Source organism: Chlorella variabilis (genome assembly GCF_000147415.1).
Source record: "Chlorella variabilis unplaced genomic scaffold CHLNCscaffold_16, whole genome shotgun sequence".
Taxonomy (NCBI): Eukaryota; Viridiplantae; Chlorophyta; class Trebouxiophyceae; order Chlorellales; family Chlorellaceae; genus Chlorella; species Chlorella variabilis.
This window is the reverse complement of record NW_005435072.1, coordinates 487,922-504,262: the sequence shown is the minus strand read 5'-3', so window position 1 is coordinate 504,262 and position 16,341 is coordinate 487,922. Positions and strand designations below refer to the sequence as shown.

Here is a 16,341-nt window from a genome sequence, read left to right as displayed (position 1 = left end):
GCGGCTGATGCTGCTCCGCAGCAGCAGCAGCCTGGCTGCCGCCGTGGCCTGGGCGCAAAGCCAGCTGCCGCGGCATCGCTGGGCAGCTTATGTGGCCGGGGCGGGGGCGAGGGTGGTGGCGGCAGCAGCGATGCCAGGGTCAGAGGAGGGCAGGGGCTGCGTGGGCTGCACGACCGCCTGGGCCGCCACATCTGCACAGGCAGGCCGGCAGGGGTTCAACAGAGGGGTGTCAAATGGGCACGTCGACCCATGCTAGCTGCTCGCACGCAGCAGCCCACTCCCACTCCCAAGCGCCCCGCATGCCAGGTGACGCAACGCAATGGAGGGCGAACCACGCGGCGCCGCCGCCTCCCCGCTCAGCCGCCCACCCCACCCACCGTCGTCGCAGGCGACGGTCACCGCCACCACCTGGCCCCGCACGCATGAGGTGGGCTCAACGAAATAGAAAGTACCAGGCTCCAGCAGCTCCACAGTGTGCTCCCCAGAGGTGGTGGCCTCGGTGAGCGGCTCGGCAGCGGTGCACTGGGCTGCAGGCGGCGGCAGGAGGCGCACACACGGGGATGCGCCGCGGCGGGCGGGGGTGTTGCTGGGATGGGGCGGGGCAGCCTGGCGGTGCAGCGCAGCAAGCGGGGGCGACGGCCGGCTGCAGGCGCAGGGAGGAGGATCAGCTGGGCGCACGGCGGCCAGCTGCGGGGGTTTGCCGCAGGCCGCAGGGCGAGCGAGGCGGGCTCACCCAGCACAGCGGCGGGCGAGTCGCTCTTCATCTCCGCCACCGTCTGTGGGGTGGACCCCTGCCAGCGGAACGTCAGCATGTCGCCGCAGCTGGCATCCAGGCGGGCGTAGGGCACTGCAGGAGGGCGGGGAGGGATGTGGAGCCTGGCTGCCAGCGTGTGGAAGCGCAGCGCAGCGGCGGCAGTGGAGGCCTGGCCAGGAGGCGTGTGGCGGGAGGCTTCGGTCTGGCGGCGTGACAAAGCAGGCAGCGGCAGGCGGCGGCAGGGCCTGCTGAAAGCGCACCGTACACCAGGTCCCACTCAATGTTGACTGTGGTGGAGCGCTGGGCCAGGCGGCGGCCGGGGTTGCTGAGCGGGCGCGCGCCTGCAAGGCTGGCGGCGGCGAGGAGCGCCGCGAGGGCCACAGCGATGCACCGTACCATGACTGCTGAGGCTTGCTGCGCAGCAGAGCGGCAGGGGGCATGAGCACGGGGCATGCAGCAGGGGTCAAGCAGGTGGGAGCTTGACCGCTGCCGCTTGGCGCCCATCACCCACTCCCTGCACTGTGCGCCGTGCGGGCCGCAGCAGCATTGCAATTCAATGTCGTGATGTAGCAGTGGAGGTGCCGTACCTGCAGCGTAACGCCGTGGGGGCCGGAGCTCGGTGAGGGGTCTGGGCTGGCGGGAGCTGCTGCGCGCGGGAGACCTCTCAAGAGCCGCGGCAGGACGTGCAGGTGTCAATGAGCGCGACCAGACACCGAGCCTGGGCCGCTGATTCGAACAATGACCTTACCGCCTTTCCCTCTTGCAGTACGGATGTACATGGAGGGAGTTCTCTCAATCAGCGCTAGCGGGGCCTCCGCCTCGCTCATTCCACACCAGCCGTCGATCCAAACCGCTCTGTGGTTACGAAAGGCCGTGACAGGCGAGACTGGTCTCAGTGCACCTGCCATTCCCCCCTTCGACCGCAGCCCCGCCTGGCACAGCCTCCCCCAGAGCAGCCATGCAGCAAGCTGCAGCGACCGCGGCCCCTTGCAGCCGCTGCTGGCCCCGCCCCGCATCTGCGTCGAGGCAACACCGCGGCAGGGGTGCAGCGAGACTGGCAGTGCGGGCCGTCAGCACCAACGGCGCCACCAATGGCGTGGATTTGAGCAAGCACGTGGCTTCCGCAGCCCCCTCAGGTGGGTTGGCAAGTACTGCCCGCTCTGGGGCCGACGCCTGCGCCAGCCGCCTGCGCCAGCCCACGTGTGCCTCCCCAGCCAGCGCTGCTACGAGCCTGTCTGTGCGAGGCCCGTCCCACTCATGCATCCCTCCCTCTTCATCTGCCTTGCTGGGTGCAGTAGAGATGCTGGAGATGGTGGTGGCGGATGACCTGCGGCCAAACGGGTCGGCTGCGCCGGCGCCCAGCAAGCGCATGGTCCCCGCCCCACACAACCTGGTGGCCCCAGGCATGGGCCCTAATGCCAACGGCATCGCAGCGCTGCCGCCGGGGTCGGCGGCAGCCGGGTCGCTGACCGGCCGGCGCGGCGCGCTGGGCGGCAGCAATGGCGGCAGCATGCTGCCGGCCGCGGCGGTGCAGCAGCTGCTGGCGCAGCAGGCCACCAGCAAGGCGGTGACCGCGCAGCTAGGCCTGGCGCAGCGCCAGGTGGAGGACCAGGCGCTGGAGCTGACGGAAGTGCGGCGGGAGCTCTCGTGAGTGGCGCCGCCGCCCGCTGCTCTGCCCCTGGCGGTGCCGCAGCCGCAGTCCCGCACCACTTTGGGGGCGCTCCCCATGCCGGGCCCCGACCCACCTCGCAGCCAGGCCCGCAACCCGCTGCGGCACGCTCACGCACCCCCTCCTGCCCCTGCCCCTGCCCTGCCCGCCTCCCCGCGTGCAGCAAGAAGGAGGCAGAGGTGGTGTCGCTGCGGCACCAGCTGGCGGAGCGGGACGGCAAGCTCAAGGCGGCGCGCACCGACGCCCTGGAGGCTCGCATGGCGCTGCAGCAGAAGGACGCGGAGCTCAAGGCCGCCTTTGCGCAGCTGTCGGAGGCGGTGCACGAGCGCAGCGTGATGCGGACGCAGCTGGCCCAGGTGCGGCGTTGTGGCCGGCGCGGGCGGGCGCTGGCGGGTGTGGTGGTGGGGCATGTGTTGTATGTGGGAGGGACAGGGTGGGCAGCCTTTGGCGCTGCCAGAGCGGGGGCGTCTCCCCGCGGCCTGCCGCCGGCAGCCGCGCCTCCCTGCTTGCATGGTCTTGAGGCTCTGCGCTCCATGGGCCGAGACTCTGCTCTCCCTGCTCCCACGGTCTGAGCCGCTGCCTCTGCCCTGCCGCCGCCGCCGCCCTGCAGACGCACGCTGAGCTGGCGGAGACGCGGGCGGAGCTGGAGCAGCTGGCCGACGACATCCTGGCCATCAAGCTGCTCATGGACGACGAGGACTTTGCCGGGGAGGAGGGGGCGGAGGCGTACGCCTACGACGCGGGCGGCGCGCCAGCTGGCGCTGAGCTGGCGGGCGCTGACGAGGCGCTGGACATCCTCCAGAGCCTGGCCGCGCTCAGCCGCCAGCTGGTGGAGGATGCCAGCGAGGACGACGCAATCCTGGAAAGCATGGCGGGCGGCTGGGCCGGCCAGGCCGACGCCGGCGGCGCAGCCGTGTGAGAGGCGCACCAGCCCGCGGCCCGCGGCGGGGCCGGACTCAGGCAGAGCGAGAGCAGCAGAAGAGCACAGCAGTGCCCCCCTGGGCGGAGGCGGGGTGGCTGCCTCCGCACCCGCCTGCGCCCCACACCCGAGTGCGCGCATGCTTCCTTGTGCCGGGCCCTGGCCAGGCCGGCGCCCTGGGTGCGCCGACCTGGGCCCAGGGCCGCCCCACCGTCCTTTCTCAGCCTGTACGATTTCATTCGGGCCCTTGGCTGCGCCCACACAACGCCCGTTTTGCCAGCGACACCCCTCCAGCGCCCCCTTCCTTCCTTGAGGCCAGCCAGCCAGCCAGCCGCCACGCTCCCAGCGCCGGTTTTTGCGCTGGCGTGCTGCCCACGGGGTCCCAACCCCAACCCCTGCTCCCTTGCGCCCCAGCACTGCTGCGTGCCCCCTCCCCAAACGTTGAATGAAACCCTCCTTTGCTCCCTGCCGAGAACAACCCTCTCTCTGTCGCTTTCCATTCTTGCTTTCCCAGGTGCCGTAGCGCTGGTCTGTGTATGTTTGTCCGTCCCTTTGTTCGTATCTGTCCGCTTTTTTGTACTTTTGCCGCCTTAGCTTTGTGTGGGGGCCCCTCTGTTGGGGACTGCGTGGTGCGGCGCCTGTGTACAATCCCCTTTGGCGCCGGCACCTGCTGGCAGTGCCGCATTGCGCCCACCTGCACCCCCTGGCCTCCCCTGGCCCCCGCCTGCCCGTGCTTCTTGTCGACAGCGTACAGAGATTGTCTCGCCTGTCGATCGCCACCTAACCGTATCTAGCGCCAAGCAGCCCTTCTTGTCTGGCCATATCAGTATGTAACAGGCTGATGAATGCTTTTCGGGAGGGGGAAGAAGGGGTTTGCATGCACGCACACACACACGCAGCCACTCTCAGCCCAAACCCTATGGTCTGCGGCCAGAATGTGTTGGTAGGCGGGAAGGCGCCGCCAGCTGGTCGGCGCATGGAGCCCTAATTGAGTGGGGCATCAGTCAGCCAACCGCATGCGTCACACGCATCTTGCTTTTGCCCATCATTGAGACAGTGTGACCCTCAGCGCGTAACACGCCGCTTGGCTCACCGTTGCCTGCCTGCATTGTCGCTGTTGCACGCGTGTGAGGCAGCAGTGCTTGCGGTGGGATTTGGAACCTGCTGAAGGCCTGCGTGAGGGCTCCAGCTCGGTGCAACCTGACCTGCGAGCGTCCCCCGCCACCGCCACCCTACCGCCACGGCGACGATGGCGCGCCGCGACCCAGAGGTGGCAGCCATGGTGCGCGCTCTGGGCCCTGGAATGAGGGACATCCTGACCTTTCGAGGGGTGTCGGAGTTGACCATTAGAAGCTCCAAGTTCACCGCCTGGTCGTGGCCGATGATTGAATCGAGGCTGTGCGTGACGCACCGCGGCGCGCCCGTCAGCCTGGCGTGTCGCCAGGCGCTGGCGACAGCCGTCAGGTGCGAGCTGCTGCGCCACGAGCTGTGTGCTCAACCAACGTTTCCAGCGATCATTTTTGACACCAAATGACCATCCTTGATGAGTCATCCATCCACCACATGCATGCCTGTGCAGCGAGATGGTCAAGCATTCGCATGGCCTCACCAGGCTGCTGGCAGCCGTGGCTGCCGCTGACCTGGGCGAGCATCCTGTTCCCTACTCCCCCATCAGCCAGTTGGCGTCGATACTGAACACCATGTCTGTGGTGGTTCAGGCTGCCGGGGCGCTGAGGGCCGCGCTGCCGGCAGCGCAGCTGCGCGTGCTGGCAGGCATGCTGGGGCGTGTCCATTGCTGCACCACGGAGCAGCTGCTGCGGCTGCCGCCGACTGCAGACCAGGAATTCCGCATGGCGCTGGTCATGGCTGCTCAAGCCCTGGCCCAGTGCTCCAACCACACAGTCTTGATAGCGCAGCTGGTTGAGCACACCGCACTGGCAGGCTGGTTGCTGGAGGGCGCGGCGGCGCCGCCAGCCCTGGTGCGAGCCGCCTGCGCCGCTGCCAGGCACCTGGTGCCAGACGCGACTGCGGACACGCCACCTGGCGCCAGCGCACCAGGTTGTCATGTCGCCGCCCGCCTCTGGTGCTGCTGCTGCTGAGCAGCGGCCTGCCCCCGCAAGCTGGCCACGGCGACATGCGTGATGCTGTGTGTTGGTTTCGGAAGCGCAGTGGCTGTTCCAAGCATTGATCCCGCTGCTGTTGCCCCCTGCAGCGGGTGCACCGCCGGTCGACCCTACCTCCCTAACATTGATCGCCACCGTCATGAATCGCGTGGATGAGCTTGGAATGGCCAAAGAGATAGGGCCCCAGCTGCCGCCTGCCGAGCTGCCAGCGCTGAGGGCAGCGGCCGCCAGCCTGCACCTGCACGCCACCAGCGCAGCGCTGGCTGAGCTGAAGGCGGCAGAGGCAGAGGCGTGTGGGGAGGCGGAGCCACGCCTGGAACCGTCGCGCTGCGAGCAGCTGGTGCACTGATCAATGGCGCTGGGAGCCTGCTGGGGCATGTCCCGGCAGCAGCCGAGCAGCAGGGCGGCAGGCTCGCGTCACACCGCCTGCTGCCGTCCTGCCTGCGCCTGCTGCAGCATGTGCAGCGGCGCCACCGGCTGGCGGCGGCGCCGCCGCCGGACAGCGAGCAGGAGGCCAATGCCGCCCTGCTGCTGTACACAGTGGCGTGGTGGACAGTCCACCTGCTGCAGCTCATGCTGCCATCCCAGGGGTCGACGATAGCAGCAGGCGCGCAGCCACACCTGGCAGCATCGCCTCCAGACCAGTCCCCTGCTGAGCCTGGCAGCGGCGACGCTGCCCCTGTGCTTGATGCGGCAGTCGAGGGCCTGGCACAGGCTGCCGCCGCGCTGTGCGCGCTGTGCCAAAGGCTGCCGCATGCGGCGGCAGCAGGCGCGGCTGCAGCTGCAGCTGAGGAGGAGGCTGCAGCTGAGGAGGAGGTCGAGACGCCCTTTGAGTTCATTATGCTGGCTGGCCAGCTTGAACAGGCAGCAACGCTGCTGGGTAAGCATCTCCCCCCATGCTGACGTCAATCCTGTGTCCACACATGTGCCCAGCCTGCTGCTGCTGCACTGATCCTTTGAGTGTGGGATACCGTGCACGAGAGATGCATGGGTGCACTCAGGAGGGACGCACACATGCCTGCCGACGCACGCATGCCTGCCACCCCTTTGCGTGCAGGACGATGCCTGCGCAGGCAGCCCCCCGCCGCCTTTGCTGCAACCAGCAGCCGCACGCGCGACCTGGCTTCGGCGGTGGCGGCGCTGATGGCTGCGAAGGGGCAGCTGTGGAGGTGCCGGCGGGAGCTGCAGGTCGCAGGCGGAGCGCAGGGCGAGGTCGGACAGTTGGATGCAGCGATGGCGCAGGGCGGCCATGCTGCGCTGACCCTGATGCGCCTCCTGAACGACACCGGCCAGGAATGGAGCCTGGAGCTGTCGCGCCGCCTGCTGCCGGCCGCGGCACCACAGCCCGTGCTGCCTGCGGAGGAAGCGGCGCAGCAGGCGGAGCAGGGCTTCCGCCAGCTGCTGCCGCTGGGCGTGCTGGGGGGCAAGTGGGCGCACGCGCTGGCCGCGCGGCCCGGCGGGCCGGCTGGGCAGGAGGCGGCCCCGCCGCTGGCCGTGGACTTGACCAAGGGAGCGCTGCTGCTGTGCGCCCACCTGGACTCCTCTGGCTACGGCCTGCTGCATGCGCTGCTAGGCAGCGGTGCTGCTCTCAGCGGTGCTGGTCTCGCCCTGGCAAGGTGAGCCGGCTGGCCCCCTGCATGCCTCCCCCTCTGGGCTCGCATCGTCGCACTCTGGCTGCTCGCTCCCCTTTGCCGGGCCAGCCAGCTGTCGCCGCACCGCGCCTGGCCGCTGCAGGTGCTTGCACTGCATGAGGCTGACAGCGCAGGCGGGCGCAGCCACCTTCAGCCAGCTGGCAGGCGCCGATGCTAGGGCGAAGGGCGTGGTGGCAGAGGCGGTGGACCAGATGGCTCAGCGGGCTGGCATCGTCGAGGCAGAGGCGGGTCCTGACCCCGCCCCAGCCACCGCCGCAGACGCGGCGGGCCCAGCGCTGGCGGCAGACGCTCGTGCGGCGCAGGCGCTGGCGCTGCGCTCCTGCGCCAACCTGGCCTGCACCAGCCTGGCGGCGGCCAGCGAGGAGGAGGCGTGGCGGGCCAGCAAGAAGTGCGGCGCCTGCCGGCAGGTGCGGTACTGCACGCAGTCCTGCTGCAAGCAGGACTGGCGGGCCCACAAGCGGGTGTGCGCCTTGCTGGCGGCAGAGGCGAAAGCGGCGGCGGCGGCGGGGAGGCAGGGTGGGAAGTGACGCGGCGGCGGCGGCTGGCTCGGCTTGCTAGATGTGGCTCCGGTGTGTGCTTGCGTGTGGAGTTAGGTGGCCCTGTAAACGTGCTCACCAATTTCTGGCAGCCTGCGTTACATATGGGCACTGCACAGCCCCAGTTGGCAGGTGGGCAGGATGGCGGCGGTCGGCGCAGTCCCCGGGACGGAGAGCAGTGGCAGCGGCGGGAGTCGAGCGTCTCCTGGCGAAGTGCATGTTTAGCGATGCAACCACCAGCCCCGCCACATATCGATCACAGGCCGAGTGAAGGGCGCGCCGAACCAGCGGCAGAGAGCTGGCTGTGGGGAAGTTGTCAAGGCTGGGATTCAGCCATGCTTGGCATCCGCTGTGGACCACACGACGTTGATGCAGCCCAATTGCAATCCGAGAACAGCCGCTGGTCAGCAGCGAGGGTCAGGCCAGCTGGGAATGACGTGGAGGGGTGCTCACCTTCAAGGCGCTGCCAGACCCTCCGCATCTCTGATCAGCAGGCATCATGGAAGAGAAGAGACTGGAGGACCTGCCGGTGAGATGGGAGCTGCAGAGTGAATTGCGCACCGCTCGGGCGGCGCGGAGGCTCTACTAATTGTTTGGTGCATCTGAGCAGATCCGCTGCCGGCCTTGCCCACCTGTGGGACCCCGCCGCCGCCACCGCCCCGCCACCGCCCGTGCCGCCGCCGTCACCGCCCCAGCGGCGCCTGGCCCTCCCTCTCCCTGGCTGCAGACGGATGTGCTGTCTCGCATCTTTGGGCTGCTCAGCGCGTCGCAGCTGGCCTGGGTGGAGCGAGTGAACCGCCGCTGCCGCGCCATAGGTGGGCGGGAAGAAGGAACGGCAGGCGGTGACCGTGGTGGTCACGACCCATGTGCCTGAGGGCAGCAAACCGCAGCTGCGCTGAGCATGCGCGGTACCCTCTTTGGCCCTTCCGCTGCGTGCCTGCAGTCGTGCAGCGCGACCTGTGGCGTGCGCACTGTCTGCGCACCCTGCCCGCCGTGGCAGACGCCACCGCCGGCCTGCCCCCAGACACCTCCCGCGTGCCCCCGCACCGCGCGGCAGCCAGCGAGCCCGCCGCCGACGCCGCCGGCGCTGCCGCGGCGCGCAGCCCGCCGGGCGTGCACGGCGCCGGCCCGCTGCCGGCCGCCACGCCGGCGGCAGGGGATGCGCGGCGCTCTGCTTTCTACAAGAAGCTGCACTACCGCCTCACTGCGCCCCAGGCCCGCGAGTCCCTGATTGCAGCAGCCCTGGCCGCCAGCAGCACCGACAACCCTCAAGAATGCATCGCCAACGTGCTCAGCCCCGTCAGCAGGAGCCGCCACCAGGCCTGCTGCTACTGGAGCAGCGCGGGCAGCACGGTGCGACGCTTGCCCGCCTGCCCGCGCGCGCGCCCGCTCGCCTACGCACCGCACTCGCCGTGCCACCCATGCGCCGCACCTGCGCTGCCGCCAGCGCTGCTTCCGCGGCAGCCCCTCAGGCGCATTTCACCCAGCCAGCACCCTCCGCACTACACCTGGTTCCACCCGAGAGAATCAAGGCGCCAGTACCCGCCACCTCGCTCCGTGCACCCGAGCCTCACCCCGCCCCGCCCAACCCCCCGCCCGCGCAGGACCCCGACAGCGCAGAGGCGCTCACCTTCCGTCTGGCCCACCCGCTGTGCGTGGTGACGGAGCTGCAGCTGCGCCCTTTCAAGGCCTTCTTCCAGGCGGTGAGTGGGAGTTACATTGTAGGGAAGACATAGAATTAAAGAATTGAAAAGAGAAAACTGCTTTATTGGCCCTCACCCCGTCGGGTTGGGCCGTGCTGCTCCGGTGTTACTGCCGTGACGCCTGCGGGGTGTGGCCCTGCCCCAACGCCGCAGCCGGCCGGGCGCTGCGGCCAGCCCTGCGTGCCAGCCTGTCGGGCGTCAGCCTGCCTCCCTGCCGCCTCCCGAGCCCTGCGGCCAAGCTGCCGCCTCCCCTCTCGCCTGCCTGCCTGCCTGGTGCAGGGCGCGCCCATCTATGCCCCCAAGGGGGTTCGCTTCCGCCTGGGCGGCCTGCCCTGCTTCCTCCCCGACGGCCAGCCGCTGCCGCCGCTGCAGGCGGCCGTCGCCGCGCTCGCCGAGCTGCGCCCGGCGGCGCTGCTGGGAGCGGCGGCGGCTGGTGCGGCGGAAGGGGCAGCAGCGGGTGCGGCGGCAGGGGCTGCTGCTGCTGCGGGGGCGGGCCAGCGGGGGCGGGAATGGGTGTGGGAGTCGCATGTGTTTGAGGTGGAGGCGATGGATGCGCTACAGCGCTTCCCCATCCCGCCCACGCTGTGCGTGGGCGGCTACCTGCGGGTGGAGCTGCTGGGCAAGCGGCAGCTGCAGGCGGCGGACCAGCGGTACTATGGTGAGGCGGTACCGCCACCGCGTGCCCACCGTACTGCTGCATACCGCTGCGCTGCTCCGCAGTGGCGGGCTGGGAGGAGCTCGCGCCCAGCCGGCATGCCCGCTGAGCCTCTGCTGGCGTGGTTGGGGAGTAGACTGTAGCGGGTGCCCTGCTGGCTGCTGGCTGGCTGCTCACCGCGCTGCGCTCCCTCCCTGCCTGCGTGCGCCCTCCCCTGCCCCCCGCGCAGCCTGCGTGTGCTACGTGCGGGCCCTTGGAACCCCCATTTATACTTTCCAGCTGCGTCAGGTGGCGCAAGGCCACCTTGTTGTGCCTAGGCCTGGGCCTCTGCCGAGCGAGCCTTCCGAAGAAGCCCAGCAGCAGCCGCAGCCGCAGCAGCAGCCGCAGCAGCCGCCGCAGCAGCAGCAGGGCGGCTGGCAGCTAGCCTACAGCCCACACGATGCGCTGGTGGAGGCTGGCGGCCTGGCGGCGGTGTCGGAGGGCGGACGCCTGGCAGGCGGCGGCGGCGGCGGCGCGGATGGCGGCAGCACCGGCAGCGACGACGAGGATGGGGGGCTGGTGTGGGGCGATAGCGATGCGGACGACTTTCTTCCAGAAGAAGAGGACTTCTGGGATGCCGACAGGTGCGGGCAGCGCCGAGCTGGGCTGCCTAGGGCGGCTGGCCAGGCCGCCGCCCTGCCGCTGTGTGGCGCGCGCACGGGTCGCCGTGCGGCGCCGGCCCTGTTGCGTGCTGCGCCCGCGAGCCTGCCTGCCTCAGTGGCTTGCGTGCTGCCTGTGCTGCGCGTGGTGCAGCCTGGAGGGGGACTCTGGGGATGATCAGGAGATGGACATCGAGAGCGAGGACTCTTCCTCCTCCTCGGAGGAGGGGGAAGAGGCGGGAGGCGAAGGGGCACCCCCGCCCCCGGCCGCGCCAGCCGACAGCGCTCCCGACGGCGCCGGCAGCGCCAGCAGCAGCAGCGGGTCGGATGGCGGGGTGGATGGCGGGGTGGATGAGGAGGAGGAGTGGCTGCTGGGGGGCGATGCGGGGGCCTACTGAGGCACGGCAACGGCGGGTGGCGGCTCGCTGCTGGCGCCGGCTTGCGCTCGCAGCCTTCAGCGGCCATCCGTCTCGCACCTATCACAGTACCCATCCTCTGTTTCGGTCCAGTTTGCCTGCTTGTTTCGCCTTTGCTGCGTCTGACTCTCAGAGTTTTGTGTGCACGGTGGGTACTATCTCCCCACTTCCTGTTTCGTGGAAGTGAACACACCTGTCTGAGGAATTTTGATGTAAGCAGGCTATGGATATTGTTCAGTATTGCTGGCACCTTGTCCTGCTTTCTCGTCAGCAGGCCGATAATGACCCTCTTACTCGTCTGATGCCCTGCTTATACACGTGAGAACGCTGGGCGCCTGGAGCAGCTCGCTGGCCCAGCTTCCTCCCTGCCGACAACCACTACATACGACGACACCCTCGCTAAGCTCGAGGTGGACCCTTCAGAGCCGCAGCCTCGCCACCCCCCAGGCTGGCGCTGGGGTTGCTATCTCTGGGGTACGGCTGCCGATTGAGCAACCCACGCTGCTGCATCAGCGGCGGTGCTGCTGGCCGCCGTCTGCCGCCGCCGCCATCCATCTGCCCGGCACTCACCCCCCTCTCTCTGCTGCGTGCTGCCAACTCATGTGCCGCAGGCTGTGTGCTGGCAAACATGAACCCCGGGAGCGATGGCGGCTCGCCATCAGCGGGGAGCAGCGCTCCGCTGCAGGGCCAGCCGGCGCCGCCAGCCAAGGCGGCGGAGCCGCCTGCTGTGCTGGCACATGCGGCTTCGCTGGGCAGCGGCGTGGAAGATGGCGGGCTGGCAGTGGCAGATGGCGGGCTGGAAGAAGAAGATGACTGCCCCAGCGCGGAAGAAGACTGCTCTGCCGCGGAGGGGCACGCAGGCTCTTCCCTCGAAGGGCCGGCACCGGCAGCGGCGCCCGTCCCAGCGCTGGTGTGTCCGCCGGCGCCCAAACGCCAGGGCCGCCTGCCGCCGCCCCCCGAGATTCCCCAGGAAGTGCTGGCTGACCTGCGCTCGCCGGGTGGCGAGGGCGGCGCACAAGCGGAGCAGGGTCCGCGCGCGCCGGGGCAGCCACACCCGGCGCTGTCGCAGGCTCAAGCCTGGCTGGCAAGCATTCAATCGGGCACGCGCACGCCGCCCAGCTGAGCTGCTTGGCGAGCGCTGCTGCCAGGCTCCTTTGGAACACCTGGCGTCCTCCCTCTCGCTGATCGCACCAATATTCATTTGCTGCCTCTCTGTGCTAGAACGCTGCTTGCATCACTTTCTCTGGGCACGTCCTGTTGCACTGCCTTTTGCCTCTATTCAGTGCTTTTGGGAGTTGCAAACAATCCAGCTGACCCCGCTTGCGCTGTGTTGCTGCTCTTTGCCTGGCTTTTGCTTCAAGATTGTTTTGCCGCCTCGTCCCGCACGGCGCACCGCCTCTCAGCCCTCCAATGCTTCGCCCTTCACTGCACTGCTGCTCTTGGAAACACTTTGACCTCGTTTGCATTTGTTTCGGGCACAAGCGAAAAAGAGGCATTGTATAACAGATGCCTCTGTTACAATGCACGGTCGGTGACGCAAGGTTGGGCGGCGCCGGCCCGGCAGCTGGCAGCTGGCAGCTGGCAGGCAGCGCGGCGTTCGCTGTGTATGCGGCAGGGCGCCCCCTCAGCAGAAGACCTTCCTTTCAACCAGGAGCCACTCGTGCTGTGTGCGCTATGACGCCATTGATGCAGTCATGGCTTCGTGCCGCTTGTCAGACGCCCCTGTTTGACACCCCTGTTCCACACTGTTCTTAGACAGCCCCACTGCGTGCCTTCCTCTCTCTTCGGGGAAGCCACTCAGAGTGAGTGCACGCTTACCGTACTCGGCCTGCCTCCCAGCGCCGAGCCGTCCAAGGCTGCAGTCGATGCCCTCTGACACGGAGGAGTCGACCAGCTCGCTCTGCGAGGTGAGCGGGGCAACTGCCAGCACCCCCAGCAGCCACCCGGAAAGCAGCAGCCCCCACAGCTGCAGGCTGGGAGGTGAAGAGGCGTGGCCTCACGATCAGGCCTGCTGGGGAGGCTGTTGGGGCGGCGGCGATGCTGGCGCTGCACCCGCCGCCTCGGCCGCCGCCGCCCTTGCACATAGCGTGAAGTTTCGGTGCCGCCACTATGCTGCAGGCCTCCGCCAATCCAGACACCCCCCCTGGCCAGGAGGCCCCTGTTCCAAGCAGCGCTAGGAAGCGCGACCGCCTGGAGCAGCTGCCTGGCGGCCGTCTCCAGCGCAAGGCGCGCGGCTGGCCCCCAACTGCTGCCGCCGGCAGCCCACCGCCGCCAGGACAGCAAGCAGGCGCCTTTGCCAACCCTCTCGACTCCCCGCCTAGCCCTGGCAGCCCCAGGCTGACCATCAGCGCAGCCCTCAAGGCGCCGCTGCCGGTTCGCCGCCATCGGCAGCTGCCGCCGCCGCCAGAGCTGCCTGCCGAGGTGCTGGCAGCTCTGGATCTGGGGCGGCAGCCCCTCCCAGAGGAGATGAGCACCGCGGAATCGGCGCCGCGGGGCCCACACCCTGCACTGCAGCAGGCGCACGCCTGGCTGGAGCGGATCGCGGCCGCCCAGCGCGCCACGCGAGGCACCTGAGCGCCCTGCCGGCCGTGGCAGAGGAGGTGCCTCCTCGTCTCCCCCCTGCTCTGAACTGCCACCTGGAGGCATGCTGTAGCCACTATTCTTCAATCAATTGATGATGTGACAAACATTGAACGGGAAGGGCAGTGCAAGGCAGTGGTGCATCTTCGGAGGACACGCTTTCAACAGCTAAATGAGTGGATTGCAGACGTGGCTCCCCCGGGCTGGGAGTGGAAATGGTTGCAAGCAAGACAGATAAGATGGTGTGGCCCCAATAATGGGATTGCCGGGTCGCATGCATTCGTTCAGCATGCATTCAGGCCGTCACAGTGAAGCATCATGCTAAAGCTGCTAGGTGGCAAACGCATGCTCCCGGGCGATAATGAGGGAAGGCATTGCAGTGCGGCAAGCAAACAAGTGGGGGCAGGAGCGGGGCAGAGCAGATCAGCAAATGCGGAGCGCACACAGTTTGAATGAATGAAGGACCAATGAGCCAGATGGTGCAGCCAGGAGGCACCAATGCATTCTACCAAATGGAGTTCTAACAAAGATGAATGGCCGGGGCATCCACGCAGGACTGAAAAAGCAAGGGGGCGCAGGGCGCCAGACAACGACAGGTAGAGACATGGTGCGGTACGCCACGGCATTAACTTCATAATGATGAATAAGGCAGTGCCTCTCGTGTAGCATGGGATCGCTCGGCAGGGCAGCCAGGCAGGGAGCGTTCCATCACAGCGGGGGGGCAAGGGGGGGCAAGGCTGGGGTGAGAAGGGTGGAGGACGGGGGGAGGAGGGCGCGGGAGGGGCACAGGTGGTCGCAGGGTGGGTAGAAGCCACACCCGCGCTTGGGAAGGGGACACGCGCGCCTGCAGCATGTCGCGCGTTGGCGCCGCCTCACATGCGCTCGCAGCCAGGCTGCTCGCCGCCCAGGTCAAAGAAGGGGCCCAGGCGCCAGTCGAGCTTGTGCAGGACGGCGGCCTCCAGGCACTCCGTCTGCGGCTCACGGCGGGGAGCGGGGCAGGCTGGCATGGCTGTGAGGGGTGCGGGGTGGCGTGCCGCCAGCGCCGCCCCAATGCGCACACCTACTTGGCAAGGCCTGGCGATACCAGCGCTGCCTCTGCACCACCAAGTTTGCTGCCTGCGGCCTGCACTCCTACCTCTTCCGAAGGAACCTCATCCCCCAGCACCGCGGAGAGCATAGAAGACATCAAGCCGCTGTGCTGCACGCTGCCGAGCATCTTGGCTGCATCGCAGAAGGGGAGCGGGGACAGACGGCGTGGAAGTCTTCAGGGTCAAGCCGAGCGGTGCCTGTGCAGTGGCACACCGGCTGCGGCTAGCAGCGTGGCTGCGGCAAAATGCAGGCAGCGGCGCCGCGGCGTGCCCCACCTGCCAGGCAGATGCATGTCGCATAGATGCTTATCAGCGGCGGCAAGCTGCGCTGCGCACGCATCATGAGAGTGGCCTGGCCCTGCAGGGCAGGTGAGCAGCAGGGGGCGCAGGAGGCAGTCTGACACCTGGGGGGCATGCACAAGGCGCGGCACGTGTAAACCCTCGCCCCTACTGAAACTTTCAGTTTGAAACTGCAAGCCCAGCAGCAACAATACGCCCACGGCAGATGCAGCGGCGCCTGCTCCAGGCTAGGTGCAGTGCTCACCGGCAGCAGGCCCTGGCGGGCTGGCAGGGGGGGGGGGGCGCTGATGTAGAAGCCGTGCCCGACGGCGCGGGACTGCGGGGCAGCAGAGGCACCGTCCCGGGGCTGTGAGCGGCACTCCCAGGGGGCAAACATGCACCTGTCCTGTTCTCTTGTTCAGTAGAGAAGGCTCACGGCCCCCCCGGAAGGATGAAGGACTGCGCAAGCAGCCTTGCAGGCGGAGCAGGGAGGCAGCGCTTCAAATGCTGCTGCGGCGTGCCTGCATGGCGGCGTGCTTGGCCAGGAGGCGCTGGAAGTAGGAGGCTCCCAGGGCCACAGCGATGGGAGGAATGTCATACTCTGCATGCGGGCCGGCAGGTGTCGGCTTGAGGTGCCCAGAGCTGATGAGGCAGCAGCAGCTGTGCGGGCAGCCGGGTTGAGGTAGCAGGGGCACCGCCGCTTGCTGGAGAGAGCCTACCGCTGGCCAGCAGCACCAGGCAGCAGCTGTCGTGCACTGGTGTGAAGGACACGTTGCCTGCAGGCAGCAGCGAGCACAGGCTGCTGAGGTTTTCGGGGCCGAGTGTGCGGTGGAGCGCGGCAGCAGCAGTCGTCGCCGTGCCCTGCGGCTGTGTGTGCAAACCAACCTGGCAGCGGGATGGTGCTGATGAAGGCGTTGCCCCTGGCAAGCTCGGCAGCCAGCGCGCTCCGCCGAGCGCTGCCAGCTGGGGCAGCCGCCACGCGGACGGGCGGCAGCAGCGGGGCCTCCCACCCGCCGTCGCTGCGGACGCGCAGCGAGGCCTGCTGCAGCGGCGTGCTAGCGCCGGCAGCGGCCATGGCAGGGCCTGCAAGCTGCGCGCTCTGCTCCGGCAGGCTGGAGTCATGGGAGCTGTAGCGGGAGAGGGCCGCCACAGACCTTGGGCTGCAGGCAGGCGAGCGCGCGCCAGCAGGCGACGGTGAGAGTCTGCCGGGGCTCGGCGGCTGGGCATGAGGAGGAGTGGCGCACCTTTCATCCCCCGTGCGCTGCGGGGAGGAGCTCCTGGTCACCTGGAGCTTGCGCAGGCCCTCGGGCAGGCCCTCCTCGTCGCCCT

General features: G+C 68.7%; 3 protein-coding genes across 3 annotated transcripts; all 3 read left to right on the top strand.

Moving 5' to 3' along the window:
- Positions 1-2,054: 2,054 nt before the first annotated feature.
- On the top strand, positions 2,055-3,342 carry CHLNCDRAFT_136394 (hypothetical protein; the record flags this gene model as incomplete). The annotated part of the gene is made up of 3 exons (XM_005845807.1): positions 2,055-2,401; positions 2,587-2,779; positions 3,034-3,342. The coding sequence occupies 3 exons, from the start codon at positions 2,055-2,057 to the stop codon at positions 3,340-3,342; spliced, it is 849 nt and encodes a 282-aa protein (XP_005845869.1).
- Positions 3,343-4,591: 1,249 nt separating this feature from the next.
- CHLNCDRAFT_136393 (hypothetical protein) lies at positions 4,592-7,644 on the top strand (the record flags this gene model as incomplete). The annotated part of the gene is made up of 6 exons (XM_005845806.1): positions 4,592-4,806; positions 4,922-5,400; positions 5,555-5,805; positions 5,922-6,345; positions 6,523-7,081; positions 7,200-7,644. 6 exons carry the CDS (start codon positions 4,592-4,594, stop codon positions 7,642-7,644), a joined length of 2,373 nt encoding a protein of 790 aa, XP_005845868.1.
- Positions 7,645-8,152: 508 nt separating this feature from the next.
- CHLNCDRAFT_136392 (hypothetical protein) lies at positions 8,153-11,047 on the top strand (the record flags this gene model as incomplete). Its single annotated transcript, XM_005845805.1, has 7 exons — positions 8,153-8,182; positions 8,381-8,468; positions 8,597-9,006; positions 9,258-9,356; positions 9,636-10,014; positions 10,241-10,634; positions 10,804-11,047. 7 exons carry the CDS (start codon positions 8,153-8,155, stop codon positions 11,045-11,047), a joined length of 1,644 nt encoding a protein of 547 aa, XP_005845867.1.
- Positions 11,048-16,341: the final 5,294 nt, after the last annotated feature.